Source organism: Carassius gibelio, chromosome B18, assembly GCF_023724105.1.
Source record: "Carassius gibelio isolate Cgi1373 ecotype wild population from Czech Republic chromosome B18, carGib1.2-hapl.c, whole genome shotgun sequence".
In the NCBI taxonomy this organism is placed as follows: Eukaryota; Metazoa; Chordata; class Actinopteri; order Cypriniformes; family Cyprinidae; genus Carassius; species Carassius gibelio.
The window spans coordinates 19,597,762-19,617,245 of record NC_068413.1 but is presented as its reverse complement, the minus strand read 5'-3'; the positions used below and the strand labels follow the sequence as shown (position 1 = coordinate 19,617,245).

The 19,484-nt window shown below is 36.9% G+C and overlaps 1 protein-coding gene and 1 long non-coding RNA gene across 2 annotated transcripts; both read right to left on the bottom strand.

Moving 5' to 3' along the window:
- Nucleotides 1-85: 85 nt before the first annotated feature.
- LOC127977106 (5'-3' exonuclease PLD3-like) lies at nt 86-7,581 on the bottom strand. The gene is made up of 11 exons (XM_052581786.1): nt 7,380-7,581; nt 5,607-5,674; nt 5,381-5,431; nt 4,035-4,198; nt 3,687-3,867; nt 3,482-3,599; nt 3,280-3,407; nt 2,485-2,682; nt 2,158-2,297; nt 559-721; nt 86-247 (listed from the first exon to the last, which is right to left on the bottom strand). The coding sequence occupies exons 2-11, from the start codon at nt 5,631-5,633 to the stop codon at nt 86-88; spliced, it is 1,332 nt and encodes a 443-aa protein (XP_052437746.1). The 5' UTR covers nt 5,634-5,674; nt 7,380-7,581.
- Nucleotides 7,582-10,925: 3,344 nt separating this feature from the next.
- Nucleotides 10,926-12,340, bottom strand: LOC127977928 (uncharacterized). The gene is made up of 2 exons (XR_008158381.1): nt 12,228-12,340; nt 10,926-11,332 (listed from the first exon to the last, which is right to left on the bottom strand). It is a non-coding gene; the product is annotated as an uncharacterized LOC127977928 (long non-coding RNA).
- Between the last annotated feature and the right edge of the window lie 7,144 nt (nt 12,341-19,484).

Genomic DNA, 19,484 nt, shown 5'->3' with positions numbered 1-19,484 from the left:
TGTGTATTTATATACACATAACAAATATACACAGTACACATACATATATTATGTAAACAAAAACTTTTATTTTGGATGTGATTAATCACAGCACTAGTTCAGATGTTTTAGAAATGCAATAAGAAGAACAAAATGTAAAAGTAGTACCTATGTAAGCAACTTTATCTGTGACCATGTACTTGTTGTGGTTGACTCTGGCGTAGGGAATGTGTTTCTGTCGAGGGTTGGCAGGCACAGTAAAAATTCTCTGTGAAAGAAAAAATGGTTCGTTTTAATTTATTGCAGATATATTAAGCTTTTTTTTAGCAAGGACATATTAAATTGATTAGTTAAAACAAATAAATGCTGTTTTTACAACATTTTACAATTGTACTGTATTTTTTTAATCAAATAAATGCAGACTTGGTGGCTTCTTTCAAAAACATGTGAAAAATCGTATCATCCCCAAACCTCTTTGTATGCAATGTGCATTAAAGCAAGGCAACCTTATCATGGTCTCTGAGGTAATATATCACACAGCCTGTCAAACACTTAAAGAGTTCCTCTGGTGGCACTCACCACTTGAATATCCAGTGTGCTCTTGTCCTGTAAGGATGCTAGTGAACGGAGGAAAGGGAACATGATGGGGTTGGTATTTTCCCAACAACTGATCAGCAGACGCACACGAACATTACGCTCATAAGCCGCGCTCCGCAGCTGGGTGTCGATATCTGCCCAGTACCTGCCGGGAATCAGGGAAAGCAATTACAGAGTTCAACTTTAAAGGTTCAAAATCTGCAATGTTCAGACAGCTCAATGTAGACAGAATTCTTTGCTCCTGTGAACTTCTAAGTGATCTGTTTGGTCCTTTATCAGAGGGTCACTGCAGTCACCCGGATCCAGTACGTATCCAGATCAGATGGTGGATCAGCACCTAGAAAGGACCTCTACATCCCTGAAAGACAGCGGAGACCAGGACAACTAGAGCCCCAGATACAGATCCCCTGTAAAGACCTTGTCTCAGATGACCACCAGGACAAGACCACAGGAAACAGATGATTCTTCTGCACAATCTGACTTTGCTGCAGCCTGGAATTGAACTACTGGTTCTGTCTGGTCAGAGGAGAACTGGCCCCCCAACTGAGCCTGGTTTCTCCCAAGGTTTTTTTCTCCATTCTGTCACCGATGGAGTTTCGGTTCCTTGCCGCTGTCGCCTCTGGCTCGCTTAGTTGGGGTCACTTCATCTACAGTGATATCACTGACTTGACTGCAAATGATTGCAGAGATATTATTTAAACTGGACAGAGATGATGAACTGCCACGCAAAACTGTCCTTTTGCATTGACACACTGTTTTCCTAATTAATCTTGTTCAGTTGGTCTTTTTTGTTTAAAGCGCTATATAAATAAAGGTGACTTGACTGGTGGCTAAACAGGAGGGTTATTTTCATTAACTACAGCTAAAATTAAACCATTTTTTTTTTCATCAATTAAAATAAACATTAACTGAAATAAAATTAAACAAAACATTTATTTCAGCTAGTTGGCAAAGCCAAAGTTTTCATTTTCTTTTAGTTTAAATTCAAGTACTAGAATAACAACCGAAAAAGAACATTGCAACACTTTATTTTAATGTGTCCTCGTTGCACATTACGTGTAATTACTATAGTATTAGCACAAAAATATTCATAATCACATCCATTAACCCTAAACCAAAACCTTTAGTAAATACATGTTAATTAATATTACTCAGTACTTAAATGTTTAATTACACTGTAACAAGGACATCTTAAAATAAAGTGTAACCAATAGTTAAAGTTGAAGTATTAAAATAAAAATGTTACTTAATAAAAACTACACATACACATACACAAAAAATACTATACTAGAAATAAACTTCAAATGAAATGAAATTAAAAATATTAACAACATTACCTATAACAGTATATCAATAGCAGTAAAAACTGTGTTGCAGTGTATATGTGTTTGCTAAAAATATTATTTTTAGATGCAAGAAACCTTTTTGGCAATGGAAAGGGACCTTTGAGCTTCATGATATGCTTATTAAAAGAAATGGTTCAAAATGCCTACGATAAGCAGATTTCATAATGAAGACAGATGTCTTTAGGCTGCTTGGTAGTGAATGCATGAAGGACAAGGCAGGGAATATACCGCAGACCTTTTGTGGCTGGAGTACTCCATAGTGGGCAGATAGTCCATCACAGCGATGTAGACGAACTGCTGGGCATCAGCGATGACGCTGAGGATAGACTGCAGGTCTGGAGTCCGGCCCTCGGCGCACAGTGAAGGAGGAGAGCTCTGTGAGAGAGAAACTTCCTCAATGATGCCAAACGAAACGCCAATCAGCTCAGCAAACACCACATGAACAAGGAACAACAAAAGCCACAAAACGTCCACAGGCACTGATAGAAACGCACGGATTACATTCAGTTTTGTCTTTCATGACTGAGCTCAGGTTATTCAGTGTCCGCCGAATCTCTCTTACTGATAGATAGACGCTGGCATCGGTCCCATTGAGTGACAGCTGCATGGGTGTGTCCTTATTGTACACTGTGGAGTAATTTTTGGGCCAGTGTGCAGGAACGGTCGTGGTCTGATTCAGGTACCAATAAGCCTCGAAGATCTTGCCAAGATCCTCAGCAAGACAGCTGCAGTCATACACAACGGCACCCAACTCCTTCACCTGAGCAGAATCAACACGTCAGACAAATACAACATTCACAATACTACTGAGATATATGGAGTATTGGTTGGTGCTATTTCTTTTTCATGTTTTTCTTTTCTGCATTTATGAAATATTATTACAACATATTTTAAAATGTAATTTATTCATCATTTAATGCAAAAAGCACAAATCCTGAGTATGGGTTACCACACTTGGCCACATGTCACTTTCACTTTCACTTTGCTCCAGTCTTCAGTGTCACATGATCCTTCAGAAATCATTCTAATGTGCTGCTCAAGAAACTTTTATTACCACAAACACTTTTGTACTGCTTAATTTTTTTCAGGATTTGTGATGAATAATTATTATTTTTTTTACAGCATTTATTTGAAATTACATTCCATTATAAATATTTTGAAAGCTTTTATTCAGCAAGGACGCCTTAAATGGATCAAAAGTCAGTAATTTCTTTAAAAAACATACACTTTTGAATTGTAGTCTACATGAATTCTACTATATGAGAGTACGTAAGGAAGCAAAAATTCCCAAACACTGATATCAAACCATATGGCATTTAAAGGTTATAGGCCATAATCCTAAAAAAATACAACTGACCTGTGTTAGTGACCTCCAGTCCATATTGGCGCTTCCTATGTAGATGTGCTTCTTATCCACGATCCAGAATTTAGTGTGCAGCACACCTGTCGTCAGCTCTCGCATATTCACCATCCGCACGTCAGCTCCTGCAGGAAGTAAGGCGTTATTCAATGTTGTTACGTGTATACATCGTTATTATTAAGCTGTCAAGCTGACTAACCAGAATCAGTCAGGAACTTGATGTCATCCATAGGTTTTTTCTCTGATGGTTTATCGATTGCAATTCGGACAGAGACTCTCCCCGAGAGCTGCCCTAGCTCCTCCAGAATCTGCTCACCCTAAAATAGACAGATCACTTGGGTAAGACGTCACTAACACTATTAGCCTATTATTCACTGAGAAGTGAGTAAACGTCACATCCAAACCTGATTGGCTGTGGCCTCGTGTGTCTGTGTGTCGTTATTGGTGAGAGTCCAGTAGAAGGAGGCGATGTCCAGACTGGTCTGAGCACCAGATATAAGGTTGAGCCAGGCTTCATAAATGGACTGATGAGTGGTCGAGGAGTTAAACACCAGTCCCTCAGGAATACTCTCCACTAGAACAATCCTGTAAGGGACACATGTGGGCAACAGAGCTATAAATGCAGACTTCATGCAGATGTGAAACTGTGTGCTGTGGTTAACCTCATCTAGACCACTAAAACACTCCAAAACACAAAGAAAAGTGTGAGAAAGAGAAGTGACCCAAATAAAGTTCCCTAGGTGGGCGTCTACCTGCAGGGATCAGTACAGGTTTCTCTGATTAGAAGATGCTCCTGCTCTCCAGATGAGGAGGAGGAGGAGGAGGATGTTGCCATGGGAACAAGCAGGGTTTGGAGTGACAGGAGGATCAGCAGTATTGTGGTTAAACAGGTGAGGATGATCAGGCACCTGTAATGCTAAACACCGAGATTAGCGTTATTAGGCATGATGCGAAGCGATTATAAATAAATATAAAGCTGTTATAAATTCTATGTAATCCATGACTTCACATGGCTTATTGCTTTTATAAAATGGTTATTCCATATACGTATATGGTTTCGCAAAATAAAACGGAGAAAAATAAATGATATAAATAAAAACAGTAATTTTCCACCATATATTTTCTCAGAATTACTTGTGGTTGTAACAAAGTGTTTGCCGAGCAACAGACAAATGAACATGGCTCAACCAATCAGAATCACCGGAACTATCCTTTTAATAAAAAATAATTAGACATGTTAAATGATTTGAACTTAAATTATCTTATTACGTCAGAAGGAAAAGACTATAGAGTGAAAGATGATGTAACGTGTAACTAACAGTAGTTAGTACCAAATCTGTTACTGGTTGATATTAGAGATTTCTTTTGATTTATCAGTATCAGTACTGGACATACATCAGCTGATAATAAATATTTAAGTGTCCTAAGATTTACTAATGGGAGTCACACATTGGCTATTAATTTCAGTAACTTTTTTAATAAAATCCAATAAAACGTATTACCTTATAGTACTAACAATACAATTATGTAGCTAAATCTTTTGGGATTTTAGATCATTTAGATCTTATTTATGATATATTTTTAAAGTGTAAACTGATATATTTCACCATCATTTTTATAAGCAAATTTTATACAAATCTATACATTTTTTTGTATAATTCATATAAGTTAAATCAAAGAAAATATGCTAATGTATCATAGATTTGATTCAGTGTGTTTGTTCAACATTGTGGCTGATGCATACATTTTATGAACAAAATACTTGATAAATTTCAACTACGAACAGTCAATGTGTGACCTTTTTTTATAACCACTTACACTCGTCCAATTAAGCTTAATTTGTTGTTTAAACTGTACATGTTTGAAAAATCAACAACATTTGACTTCAAGAGAAAAAAATAAAAAAGGAAATTGTCATTAGGGTTAATTATGCATGCTTATTTCTTATTTTTACATGTAGATTACTTTCACATTTGCTCTCACCTACAATTAAACACCAATAAAGTAATAACAGCAATACCTAAAAGTATAATCTTTGGCTATTTTTTCCACATTGTACAAGTCATGAGGCCTAAATCAGGATAGACTGATGTAATACCTTTTGTGAGCCAAGATGAGTTTCTCCTCTGCTTAGCTCCACATCAACCATCTTGATCAAGACACAAAAATAAAAGGTTTGTGGTTATTTAAACACAGCGTCTTAAGTTAACACATACTTTTAAAAATTAAAACCACCAGATAACTCTTAAATGTTCTTCTTGTAGAGCGTAGAATAATTACAATCAACTCTAAACTGAAGAAATCACTAATCGTGTATAACACACCTTTTGATATGGTATATCTGACTTCATTGTGTCAGGGTTCACCAGCACACCAGGAGGAAATACAAATCCTGAAAAATGAAAGATTAGGGGAATCTGTGTTCATGTAAGCATGTCAACTGTCTGCAAGTCATTTCTATAGACACGGCTCATTGCTTTCCCATGCATCTGATTTAAAAGTGGAAGTGTTTCTGAAGACAAAAGGAAAAAGAAGAAATGTTGATGCTGTGTAGGTTATGAGTGTCATGAGCACAGGGTCACATGATTGAGCTTCCTGAGAGTAACATGATCTAGTTCTGCGGTTCCTGTAATATTTTGCGTAATCTTGCTGACTGGAGGAGGAAAGGCAGTTTCATCTAACACACTCATAGTGTACAAATCAACGTGTGAAATTATTAATTGTGTCTAATCGATTTTCATAGTCCACTATAATGGGTAACCCCACAAACCTTTGACTTTAAAAGGCCCTTAAGTTACAAGCATGATGAAAACTTTTGCTGAAAAACTTGTTGCACACAATCTACTTCTGCCTTCTGTCCTCTGCTACATAGTTCACACTTTTCAGCAAGTAAAATTATTTATATTTCTAAAAACATCCACCCTCAGCTCGGTATAAACAGATTTTAAATTGCTAGTAATATTTCAAGATGAACAATTATTGGACTAAAGTAACAGGTTTATTTGTTTTTCCAAGTTTTTTTTTTTTTTTTTTTGAGGAATGTTTATTTGTCCATCTCTCAATCATCAATGTTTTGCATTTCATTATATTTTGCCTCCACAATAAAAACTACAGATAGTTCATCATAAAACTAAGCAATCATTTTAATAAGGCACATTATTAGGAGATAAAGAGTGACAATGATATGCATTTCCATTTTATGTAAAAATTTCAATGATTTATATTATATGTTATCAGAATTTAATCTGACTTTCTGACCATATAAATAACAACTACACTAAACTGAGCTCTATATTCTTACTATATCACACTATACGAGACATAAAATCCTAATTTAACAAATATGATATATATATATATATATATATACATATATATATATAAACTTTTTCTTAAAGATTATCTTTTATATTTAATATATATTACATTATTTACAAGTCAGGATTAACAGGGTTAATAAAGAAGAAGAAACAAAGTCTGAAACTTTGAATTGTTAACAAGTTGCTTTAAAAAAATACACTTATTCAAAAGACCCTATGTTTAACTCTTTCAGAGACTCTTTTAATTGTTTCCATGCAGTAACTGTGGGTTGATGAGAACATGGTTTCTTGTGCAAAATGAGTCCTATTCGCATGAGTCTAATCATGTGCATGAAGAAGTCCTGAAGATACTTCTATCATATAAAAAAAAATCCATAGTATCTGTGGAACATTAAAAGGATACTTTGTCCTACAAAAAAGTAAGCAGTAAAACAGGTTTGATAAAAAAAAAAAAATACAAAATGCACTGCAACATTGAATACTTGCATATAATATATCCTTACGGATAAACTGTATCTCTAACCCTAGTGAGCTGTTGTTTACCGAGATAAAACCTATAAAGATGATACCCCACAATGCCGTCTAGATAGGCAGCTTACTAGTGTTTGACACACAGCCATGGTCTACTTTTGCTTCCGTAAATGTAGTGTACATAAAGTAAAGAACACATCTGTCGTTGCTGCACACTGAACACGAACACACACACACAACCTTTGTCAACACACACAGCCTTTGAAAAGTTTAAGAAAGTGTTAAGAAAGGAAATGAAGGACATACCTGTGATCTACCAGCTCTCAAAGCAAACCATCCCGTCTGACACACAGCAGTCAATCAGCCGTCAGTGAGAGCTCTGTTCACGGACGAAGACAAGCGCTCTCTGTTAACAATAACGAGCTGAAATCCGTGTAAACAATGTTTGCAGTACACTTGTCCTCTCGAGCTCCTAGCGAGTGCACTACTGTATCGGGCTCGAAAGAGTCACGTGACCACTTTTAAGTAACCTATGGGTGAAAGCCGTGATGGTGACGTAGGCAGTAAAACTTCACTTCAGTTTGATCAAGGTTATGTTGAAGAAAACTGTTTTATTATGGCTCATTTCATTTCTAATGAACCAGAAACAATAGGACATCGGTTAATTGTTACTTCACGCATCATTCTCAGATAATTTTTTATTCATGATTAGGTCTGCTGTTTTATTTATTTATTGATTGATTTATATAGCACATGGTTTTATTTAGTACATTTTACAGTAAGAAGACCTACATTAAAGCAACACCAACTAAATCTAAACTAGGGCTGTGCATCTATTTTTTTTTATCTAACATTGTCTAACAGTGAAAATCCATGCTTCGCACCAAAATATAATTGTTTTTCTGAAACTTGAGAAAGCTCCCACAACAACTTCAGTTAGGCTATGCATTTAACACATTTTTTGTCAATTAAATGTCTTTGTTTTGTGTATTTGTTTGTCACGTTAGCAGCAAAAGTAGCCTATGTAAAATAATTGAAAAGACTATATTGTATTTAAAATTATTAATGTTTTAAGTAAATTAATCATATTCATTTATGTTTAAAGAAACACTTTTGCCTTCTCGACCATAAAAAAATAAAGCCTGCTCATCGAGGTGGAGTATTCAGTGTCATGTGTGTATTTCTCCAGCAGAGGGCGATATGGGACTACGTTTCATTTGAAGACATTGCACACGCAGCGTGATGGTGACAACTCTGAATATAGTTTATGAAGCCAAAATAATGCGGTGAGGTAAGGGCAAATGTTTAATTATTTATTCAAGATAATTTGTGGAGGCAGCTCCTTTAAATTATACTTCATCATAATAATAGTGACAGACAAAACTACCCATGGTGCCACATGTAGGCTATGTAGGGCACTCCAGAAGAAACCTCATTTAGCTCAATAATATTGTTTTTGTTAGCCCTCAATCTGAAAGACTCACGACAGAATTAACTGTAAGGCTGGCCTGGTAAATACATTTTCATCAATATTTTAAGTCACCAATTTTAAATAATATATCCTTGGAGGAAGGCACATATTACAGGCTGCACAGAATTAGCATAATTCATAAACTGGACAAATATGCCAGCGAGAAAAGTTTCCTTCTGTCTCTGTTTTGGCCTTTTGGCGCGCTCAGACGGTGAACCCGCCCTCGGGCTGCGCGGCGGTTATGGGAGCGTCAGGAACCGGTCGCCTGTCCAGGATACAGTCAGGTGTCTCTCCTTAAAAAAATAAACCCCTCACGTTACTGCACTGACATTAACGGATGAGTTTAACAAGTAAGCCTCCAGCTCACAGAGAACGCGCTCAGAAAAGCTATTGGAGAACGTTCTTCATGATGTTACATTAATAGAACGTTCGCACAAAAATGTTATTTATACGCTACATTGTTCACAGAACATTTTGATCAGAAACCTTGTAGTTTGGACATACGTGTAAGGTTTTTTATTTATTTATATATATATATTTTTAAGCTAAACTTGTCTAGAAAACGTTCAAAGTTACGTTTCTATAATGTCTGCAAAATGATAAAATGAAAGTTCCCTTAAAATTATCTCTTAACGTTCACATAACCACGAAAACATGCTTTTAAACCATTTTAAAAATTCTTAGAACATTCAAAAATAATCTTTTCTGAACTGTATGAACCTAGAATTCTTAAATTATTTTTAATAATTATTTAGTAATTATATTTAAGTTATTAAAATATATTTTTAACAAGCTGAGATGTACCTTTTCTTTTTCTGTAGCGTTTTTATTTCAGAGCCTGTTCCTTAGCTCCCTAAAAGAGAATAAGCATATATGTTTAACAAAACAATGATGTATTTTGTCTAAAATATGTTGTCAAATGATTTCCTGTAAAATGAAAATGAATCATGTATTGGATCACAATAATGACCAACCACCAACGACATAAATTTTTATGACCCCATATCCTCCACATATATTCCTGTGCAATTCTATATTTAGTTCCTGTGCAATTTGTCCCAGGAATTGAGAATAAAAAAAAAAAATCTTCTTTTTTTTTCACAGAAATACATACGATTATATAAATATTATTTTCTATCATATAATAGTTTTTAAAATGATCATTCTCTGTCTTATAATTGGCTCTCTTGTACAGGGATGTAGGTTGTTGTAAGGTAACCATCTCACGTCTGTTTGTATCAGAGCGAATAGTGTGTGTACATTACAACAGGTTTCTTCATTAGCATGCAAGCAGTCGCCTCACAGAGGCGGATTTACTGAAGATAAAGAACATCACCACAAAAGCTATGTCTGATGTCTGCATTTTAAACACAAATTTGAACATTTTTTAAATTGTTCTGATGAAAATGTGAGTAGTTGTGATATTTAAATTCCCTTTAACCATGTCATGACTGTTTATCCCACGCGCTGTTCTTTTAACACAGTATACGTCACAATGCCTGCGTCCTCCTTTATCCTCAGCTCTCGCTCACCTGTACACATCATAAACCCAGGTTAGTCATTTCCCACCTGCCCATTTGCTTTTACCTGTTCTAAAATGAAACCTGTGTTGTAAACCTGCCTCTCATAATCCCACGAAACATATGCAATTTCCTGCCAGATGAAAGGAGACTTTAAAAACACTTTATTGGCAAATAAGTCCCCCTCCACCCAGCCACTAGAATCTCCTTCAAACAGCTCGTGTGGAGAGAGAATGAAAACAGGCCAGTATTTGCTCTCTGGCACTGTATCTCTGATAAATGTCACCTGTATGCTCTCATTCATCCACAATAGAGACTGGGATATGTGTGGTCGGGTGAAATGAATGCGAAAAGCACACACACACACACACACACACATGAGCTGGTGTAAATGTTGACTGAGAGCGATTGGAGGCATGTATTGTCAAACGTGTGCACTTCGGGAAAACTCTTCACCTTTGCCTGTTTGTCTTTGGTCATTTATAAATATATATATATATAAATATATATATATATTTCTGCCAGGATCAGGGAAAAGAGAGAAACCTATACAGCTATGACCACCCAAACACGGAAGTAACCAGGACACACCTGCAGTCATAAACTGTGGCAAAGGGCCAAACCTTTGGATCATACGCAGATAGAGAAACAATACCTGAAGCACAATTCCTGGTAAATGAGCAACAGTACAAAAGGAAGGAGTAATAAACACAGCAGTGGAAGAAAGAATGATGGGGATATGTGTAATAAAGTTTACTCCCCATCTGACATGGTTTACTATAGTAAAACACACTGTCTGGATGGTAATCAAAGCTTTTACGTGACCTAAATACTGTTTTAGATACACTAGCCATAGAAACCTTCTCATAGTTCATAATATAACTTTTATTAATGGTTTATTTGATATGATAATAATCATATAATATAACTGAACTGTTCATTTTCTGAGTCAGCATCGTTTTACTCATCTTTTGATACATGTGGTGAAAGTAACAAGGCGGTGGTTTTGTTCTGAAGCTCTCTGTGAAATAACCTGCACGTCAGGTTGGTGTATCGGCCACCTGCATCATCTCTGACCAGGATGCGGTTTGTAATCCTGAGGCTCGGAGCCATTGTCATAGTCACATAGCGTGGAAAAGACACAGCCTGTACACACCCGCCTCTGACAGACCTCACCTGTTTCCAGTACAGATGTATCCCGGCCTACAGAACAGTTCTCACGGTCAAACATCAGCATCACTCCAACCACAGATATACTGAATGATCTGCTGCTTCAAACAAATCACAAGCCTTTTTTAGGCTTTGATGAACCATTAGCTCTGGATGCTTAGTATACTGAACTGAATTATAATGAAATGAACTAATTGAAAAGCTGAAGACAGCTATTATAAGTCACTCACTATACCAGAGATTCATAAACTTTTTTTGCCAGCCAAACCCCTTTGACCTAACATTTTCTGAGATATTAATTTAATATAATAATAATAATTAATAAACACTTTCACATGCTCATTGTTCTCTGGTGCTGATTAATGGTCACACGACTTGCAGGTAAACCAATAAAATAGTTCAGTGTTTATTATTTTTTTATTATTTATTAGTGTCAATTATTTATTTACTTAAATGATGAATTTGTATGATTTAATTAATCATAGCTTTTTATCGTCTAACAAATAATTGCTTTATTGAATTTGAATTTAATTACATAAAAGTAAAAACTGATACATTCGCAGATAAACTCATTATTATTATGAAACTTAAAAAGTTTATAAAGACTTGTAGCTTAAAAACCCAATGTTTTGATCTCTGTTAACATTAGTTAGTAAAAATACAACTGTTCATTGTCAAAAAAGGGAACTGAATTGAACATTGTTTATAACTTAAATTTTCTAATTCGTTAAAATAAAAAACTTGCTATTGTGTTCTGTGCTAGACTGACTAGACTACTCTCGCTCTCTTGTTGGTTTGATTGTTTCTATTGTTGTCTTCGTTTCTAAGTCTCTTTGGATAAAAGCATCTGCTAAATGATTACATTTAAACATTAATGTCAAATAATCTATGATAACTGATTTAAATTTTGTTTCTCTTAACCAAAATTATATATTTAATTGAACTGATTTGAATCTAATTATACTGAATTATACGGAAATCAGTTTGACTCACAGATTTATTGTGAATTGCAGGTCGCTTAAGAGTTGAGTTCAATCCTGAATGACCTGACTGTGTTTTCTAACCGAATATTGGCGAGGTGGTCAGCGTAGGCCTGCCGATCTCAGATGAGTGGGTGAAAGAAACAGAGAGCTAGAAAGCAAGAGAGGGAACGAGGATCTAAACAGATGATTCACCCGGGTGAAGGCTCGGAGGTCAAGGTGGGTCACTGTGGAGGAGGGGAGCAGGGCTGTGGGGGATTGAAGGTGCAGAGTGGCATAAGTAACTCATTAGCCCACCTGGTCGAACAAGGACAGTGTGCGGGAAGAGGTGGAACCTGCTTATTGATCCAGTCTTCAGTGTGTGACCCACTCACACTCCATGACACAGTGTGATAAACCAGGATTGAGCAACAGAACCATGCAGACTTCAATAACCTGCAGAGTGCAATTAAAATGAAGGTGGAATCTATGTTAAATTCTCATAATACACACATTTAAAGTCAGATTTCAAAGGTCAGAGAGACCTACCACAGCCATCACATGCATTATCAAACTGATCAACAGCTCCAGTTGTGCTAAATACATGACGCCAGCATGCTAACATACTCACGGTCCTCTCCTGATCACATCCCACTGACTGCTAATTCATTTTGTTTGTTTGTTTTAAGGATCATGGGCATGATTCCACTCTTATCATAAAATAGAATTAAGAATGTTGAAAATTTCCAAAACATATGTTTCTGATTTTATTATTATTATTTTTTTATGAAAGTGTGTTTTAAGAAATATCATATCTATATATAGACTAACAGGGCCAAAAGTGCCCTGAAGCACCCTTTAATTAATGTTTCATGTTCTTCATATTTGTGTTATGCAGTAACTATTTCATGCTGATGACTCTAGTCGTGGCTCAGTGGGTTGCAGGCACTAAGCTTTGCATCTGGCCTAATGTTTTTCACTTTAGCCCTCTTATCTACCCGATTGCTTTAAAGTGATGTATAATTTTTTTCAGCGTTAAAATACTTCTCCAATCTCCAATCCAGCAGCTCTATAGTGTAAAAGGCACGTAGAAGTGGTCCGGATACGTTATATGCTGATGAATCTAGGCTGGTCTCTTAGTAACGACAGGTCATTGATATCTGTGCAACACCTCCTCCAGTCCTCCCTCTGTTTTGTGGTTGTTCTCTCTAGTCATGTCTAGTCTTATCAGCTGCTGTCCTTGGCCCCCACACCTGTAACAGAGGGCCACAACTCAGCACATGCTACTCATTAACCAGCATTTCCTCCTGCACAACAGACACAGCTGAGTTTGGCCATCGGTCCGGTCCTTGGCTGTACAGTGGTTACAAGGTTTTGGGTCAGAGAGCAGCGGCCAAAACCAACACAATCTCATGAAAATGCGTAATATATTATGTTTTAGTGAACTGGTGGTTATTTTGTATGTATTTGCTCCACCGACTGTTATGTTCAGAGGTGGGGCTTCATGCAAAAACAAAACAAACAAACAAAAAAACAAATATTCTATATATATATACACAAACCCGATTCCAAAAAAGTTGGGACACTGTACAAATTGTGAGTGAAAAGGAATGGAATAATTTACAAATCTCATAAACTTATATTTAATTCACAAAGAACATAGATAATATATTTAATGTTGAAAGTGGGGCATTTTGAAATGTCATGCCAAATATTGGCTCATTTTGGATTTCATGAGAGCTACACATTCCAAAAAAGTTGGGACAGGTAGCAATAAGAGTCCGGAAAAGTTAAATGTACATATAAGGAACAGCTGGAGGACCAATTTGCAACTAATTAGGTCAATTGGGAACATGATTGGGAATAAAAAGAGCCTTTCAGAAGTCAAGATCGGCAGAGTATCACCAATTCCTCCAATGCTGCGGCGAAAAATAGTGGAGCAATATCAGAAAGGAGTTTCTAAGAGAAAATTATCATCATCTACAATGCATAATATCATCCAAAGATTCAGAGAATCTGGAACAATCTCTGTGCGTAAGGGTCAAGGCCAGAAAACCATTCTGGATGCCCGTGATCTTCAGGACCTTAGAAGGCACTGCATCACATACAGGAATTCTACTGCAATGGAAATCACAACATGGGCTCAGGAATACTTTCATAAAACACTGTCGGTGATCACAATCCACCGTGTCATTCGCCGTGGCCGGCTAAAACTATTTACGTCAAAAAAGAAGCCATATCTAAACATGATCCAGAAAGATCGCAGGCGTTTTCTCTGGGCCAAGGCTCATTTAAAATGGACTGTGGCAAAGTGGAAAACTGTTCTGTGGTCAGACTAATCAAAATTTGAAGTTCTTTTTGGAAAACTGGTATGCCATGTCATCCGGACTAAAGAGTACAAGGACAACCCAAGTTGTTATCAGCGCTCAGTTCAGAAGCCTGCATCTCTGATAGTATGGAGTTGCATGAGTGCGTGTGGCATATAGGCAGATTACACATCTGGAAATACACCATCAATGCTGAAAGGTATATCCAAGTTCTAGAACAACATATGCTCACATCCAGACGTCGTCTCTTTTAGGGAAGACCTTGCATTTTCCATCATGACAATGCAAGACAAAATACTGCATCAATTACAACATCATGGCTGCGTAGAAGAAGGATCCGGGTACTGAAATTGGTACCCTGCAGTCCAGATCTTTCACCCATAGAAAACATTTGGTGCATCATAAAGAGGAAGATGTGACAAAGAAGACCTAAGACAGTTGACAACTAGAAGCCTGTATTAGACAAGAATGGAACAACATTCCTGTTCCTAAAATTGAGCAACTTTTTCTCCTCAGTCCCCAGACGTTTGCAGACTGTTATAAAAAGAAGAGGAGATGCCACACAGTGGTAAACATGGCCCAACTTTATTGAGATGTGTTGATGCCATGGAATTTAAAATCAACTTATTTTTCTCTTAAAATTATACGTTTTCTCAGTTTAAACATTTGATATGTCATCTATGTTATATTCTTTAAAAAATATTGAAATTTGAAACTTCCACATCATTGCATTCTGTTTTTATTCACAATTTGTACAGTGTCCCAACTTTTTTGGAATTGTGTTAGTAAAAAAAGTAAATTTTACGCATCATATGACTCTAGTTTTAAAATAGTTGTTTTCTTTTAGATATTGTTTATGATTGAAAAAATCCCGCAATTCAGAATTGGACTAAATTTGGTACAAAAATAAAAAAGGCACTTAATTAGTTCGCACTACCTAACGCATTAACTAAACCTTATTGAAAAGTGTTTCATTTAGTTAATTTCACTCACAAACTCACCCCTGTGTCTAATGTTATGTGCTTTGTTTGGCTTCTATATGGTTTGCACCATTATTTGCCACAGACACTTTTTAAGAGATCTCAACTGGGATAAATACATGGGAATTTCTTCTGAATTTATTAATTTTTTTCCTCAATAAACTTCTAATTTGCTGCTTAATAGTTAGTAAGGTAGTTGTTAGTTATGGGGTTGCATTTATAATCATAAGCATGCTAGGTAATAGTGAGAACTGATCCTAAAATAATAAGTGTCACCCTAAATACATAAACCCAATAGACCCATTAAAAAAATCCCAATTTTCCACAGAATTTGTGTTTTATAGTTTTCATGCCGCATGTTAACTAATTAACTAATGTTATCAAGAAGCGAGAGTCTGGTGACGCAAGCTTCCTTATTTCTGTCTGCTTTCTTTAGTTCCTGAAGGAATGTTAGCATTGCAGTGTTAGAACGGATTGCTTTTGTTAGCTGGAGCTCAGATGTGGTCATTATGGAAAGATCCTTCATTTTACCTGGCGGGGGATTCGTGCTTGACCAATCATTAATAAAGATGGTATGTGACTGTGTTATCAGTTGGCTTTGGGCCAGGCCTGTGATTGGGGACTGAAAGAGTGTTATCTGTCCACAGTGGACGACACAAGCACCTCTTAACCTCTCCAACATTCACAATAAATGCTCAAGAAAGCACTTACCCCAACCAGGGGTCGCTCAATAAAATTTAGTTTACGAACACTTATTTGCATGCTTTGTTCATTGCACGTCAGAAATAACTCGAAAATGTGTCATTTGCATTAGTTCCAGCTCTGCTGTGGCCTATGTGGTGAGTCACATTTAAATGGACCAAACGATCAATAGATTATCAAGAAGAACATTCAGAGAAGAACAGCCAGTTTTTATGTGTAAAATCCACTCTCTCTTCAAAATTCAACGAGATAGCTGACCCAGAAATTAAAATCGTGTCATTATTTACTCACCCCCCATACCATTTCAAACCTGTGCAGGAATGCAAAAAAGTTATTTTGTGGAGCTTCATTGTAAATCTGTATTTGACTTTCAATATGAAAATACTGTATTCTCAAGAAGCAAAGAATGTCAGCTTTGGAACGACGAGAGAGAGAGTAAACGATGAAGGGATTTTCACTTTTTGATGAACTATCCCTTTAAGTGATGACCTATTAACTTATGTTGTTTGATTTGAAACTTCAAAGCCTGTGCAATAAGCTTAGTCACGTATGAGTAAACGCAGATCAATGATAAGTGATTTGGTGGTTTTTAGATCCTTTGAGTCATAACCACATACTGATCCTCAACCAAACTCTCTGTGTTAGCTCAGCGCTTCTCTCTTTGGTTTCACCATACTGTCAAACATAGACGCAGTACATCACGACTGGTTCAGCTGATGGCCTTCATTCGTCTAGCACTGGGAGAAGAGGAGAAGAACTGGGATTGTACAGGCTGTGAAAGAGCCGGGCTTCTGTCTCAAACTGACAAAACTTGGTGGGCCACACTTCCTCTGCTCCTCTTGGATAACATCATTAACATCATCCATCTGGATCTTTAGATTCTGTCCCAGGGATCCTGTGTGTTAATGTATAAATAAATGAATAAATCGTAAATAATAAAACACAAGATCTCCCACCACAGTGTCATTTCCGTCATATCTCAGTAAAAACAACAACAACAACAAAAAGAACAATTCATTCTGAAATGACAATGATGGAATTTACATTTTTGCAATATAAGGAGTCCTTAAAGGGGGGGTGAAATGCTCGTTTTCACTCAATATCCTGTTAATCTTGAGTACCTATAGAGTAGTACTGCATCCTTCATAACTCCAAAAAGTCTTTAGTTTTATTATATTCATAAGAGAAAGATAGTCTGTACCGATTTTTCCCGGAAAAACACGACCGGCTGGAGGCGTGACGTGTGGGCGGAGCTAAAGAATCACGAGCGCCAGTAGGCTTTTGCGTTGAGAGCGTGTGGAAGCTGTGACATTACCGTAAGGGAAAAACCATCATCCAAAACAAACCATGGCTAACAGTCAGATTCAGCCGTTTATTTATGATCCAGAATCAGATCCAGAGGCTGAAACTGAACGAGAGCAGCAGCAGCAACGACTCGCTGCGAGCGGGTCTCCGGCATGGGAGGGGACGCACTAACAAGGAGGCAGAGATATTTTAAGCAGTTTTACTCACCGCCCGCGGTTCCAACACACGATCGTGACCCTTTTTCGTTGGGATTGCATCATCCTTGAGAAATAAACAATAAACAAATCCAGCCTCAAACTGGGCCTTGTGAACAGGCATCTTCGAAATGCAGGGAACACACACAAACACTTGCACAACTCCGTTGATGCTCTGTAAAAATAAACTCCATCCACTGGTCCCTTAATGCTGTTTCTCTTTTGGTAATCTGTGCAGGGTTGTCTTGCCCTGGCAACCAAAAACACACTTCTTTTGTGACTTTTCGCGACGCTCTCGCTCTGATCAGTGAAGTCTGTTGTGCTCTCAGTGCTCTGCTATACGGGAGGGCGCGCTCTTCCGGCAGAAGTGCCTCAGGACCCATATAAGGAAATTCCGCTCCATCTAACGTCACACAGAGCCATACTCGAAAAAAACTTTCAGAAACTTGTGACAAACCGGAAGGAGTATTTTGGGAACAAAAATACTCCTTCAAACGTACAACTTAATTTTTGAAACTTTGTCCATGTTTAGCATGGGAATCCAACTCTTTAACAGCGTAAAAACCTCAGTATGCATGAAATAGCATTTCAACCCCCTCCCTCCCCCTTTAAGGCTAATTTCATAGCATTTTAATTTTCCTAAATATCTATAATAAAATGATATTTAAAAAAACTTTTTACCTACTGTAATTTCTCATGATAGAAATTATGCACAATAAAAATTTTCTGTTTTTAAGCAATATTTATACTGTGAGTTTTACATTGTTTTTCTAGTAATTTATCCTTTGAAAAAACTTTAGAAAATGTTTGGCATGGTAAAAATAATGCTAAAACTCAGGAACAGTCATGAAAATATTAAATATTGTATATAAAATAAATAATTTTATTTTAAAGTCCAATTCTCGCCATTAAAAAACAGTAAACCCCTAATGTGCTGCTTATTATTAGATAATTTTTAAGTTTATGCACTGGGCAGGATTAGGGAGGTAGAATATGGTCATGCAGAATATGTGTTTTATACGTACTAATAAACATCCAATATGTTAATAATAGGCATGCTAAATTAATAATGAGAATTGGTTCCTACACTGAAGTGTTACGTTTATTTTTAGTATCAGTAAACTATAAAAACCCTGATGTGACCTTCACATACCAACAAGAAAAAGTTGAAATCTGTTGGTTTTGCCGTTTTGGTCAGCGTGTCCTTCAGCTGTCCCATCACAAAGGTGTCTGTGCTTGTGAGAGTGCATGTGTGTTTGCATTTACGTGTGCTGGATTACACGGGCCCTTTCAAGAGCAGTAATGAGAAGTGAGCTTACACTTACCCGACATCCCGCCGTTGGTCAGGGCAGGGCTGACTCTCACAGAGGCCTCTAGCTGATCCCATTAAAAGCAATCAGCCTACTGTTTGCACAGTGGTAAAAGCTTTAAAGCTGCCCTCCTCTCTCGCTCGGGCTCCCCGACCAGGTGCGGGCCCTTCACATCTCTAAAGCACTCACATACTGCACACACTATACACACAAGATGCCCGATACACGAATGCATGTGCATTTACATTCACTGAGACTTCATCAAAATCCCACCACAGTTAGAAAAGACTACATATATGAAAGAAAAACTTTAAAATGCACTAATATTTTTTTATACTCCACTGAGATCAAATGGAGAAGTTTCATGCCTCTAAGAGTTTTCTCCTTTCAAATCACATTTGAAATCTCATGAATGTTCTCAGGAACATTTCACAATAAAATTCCATCAGATAACTACATTACATAAACTAACG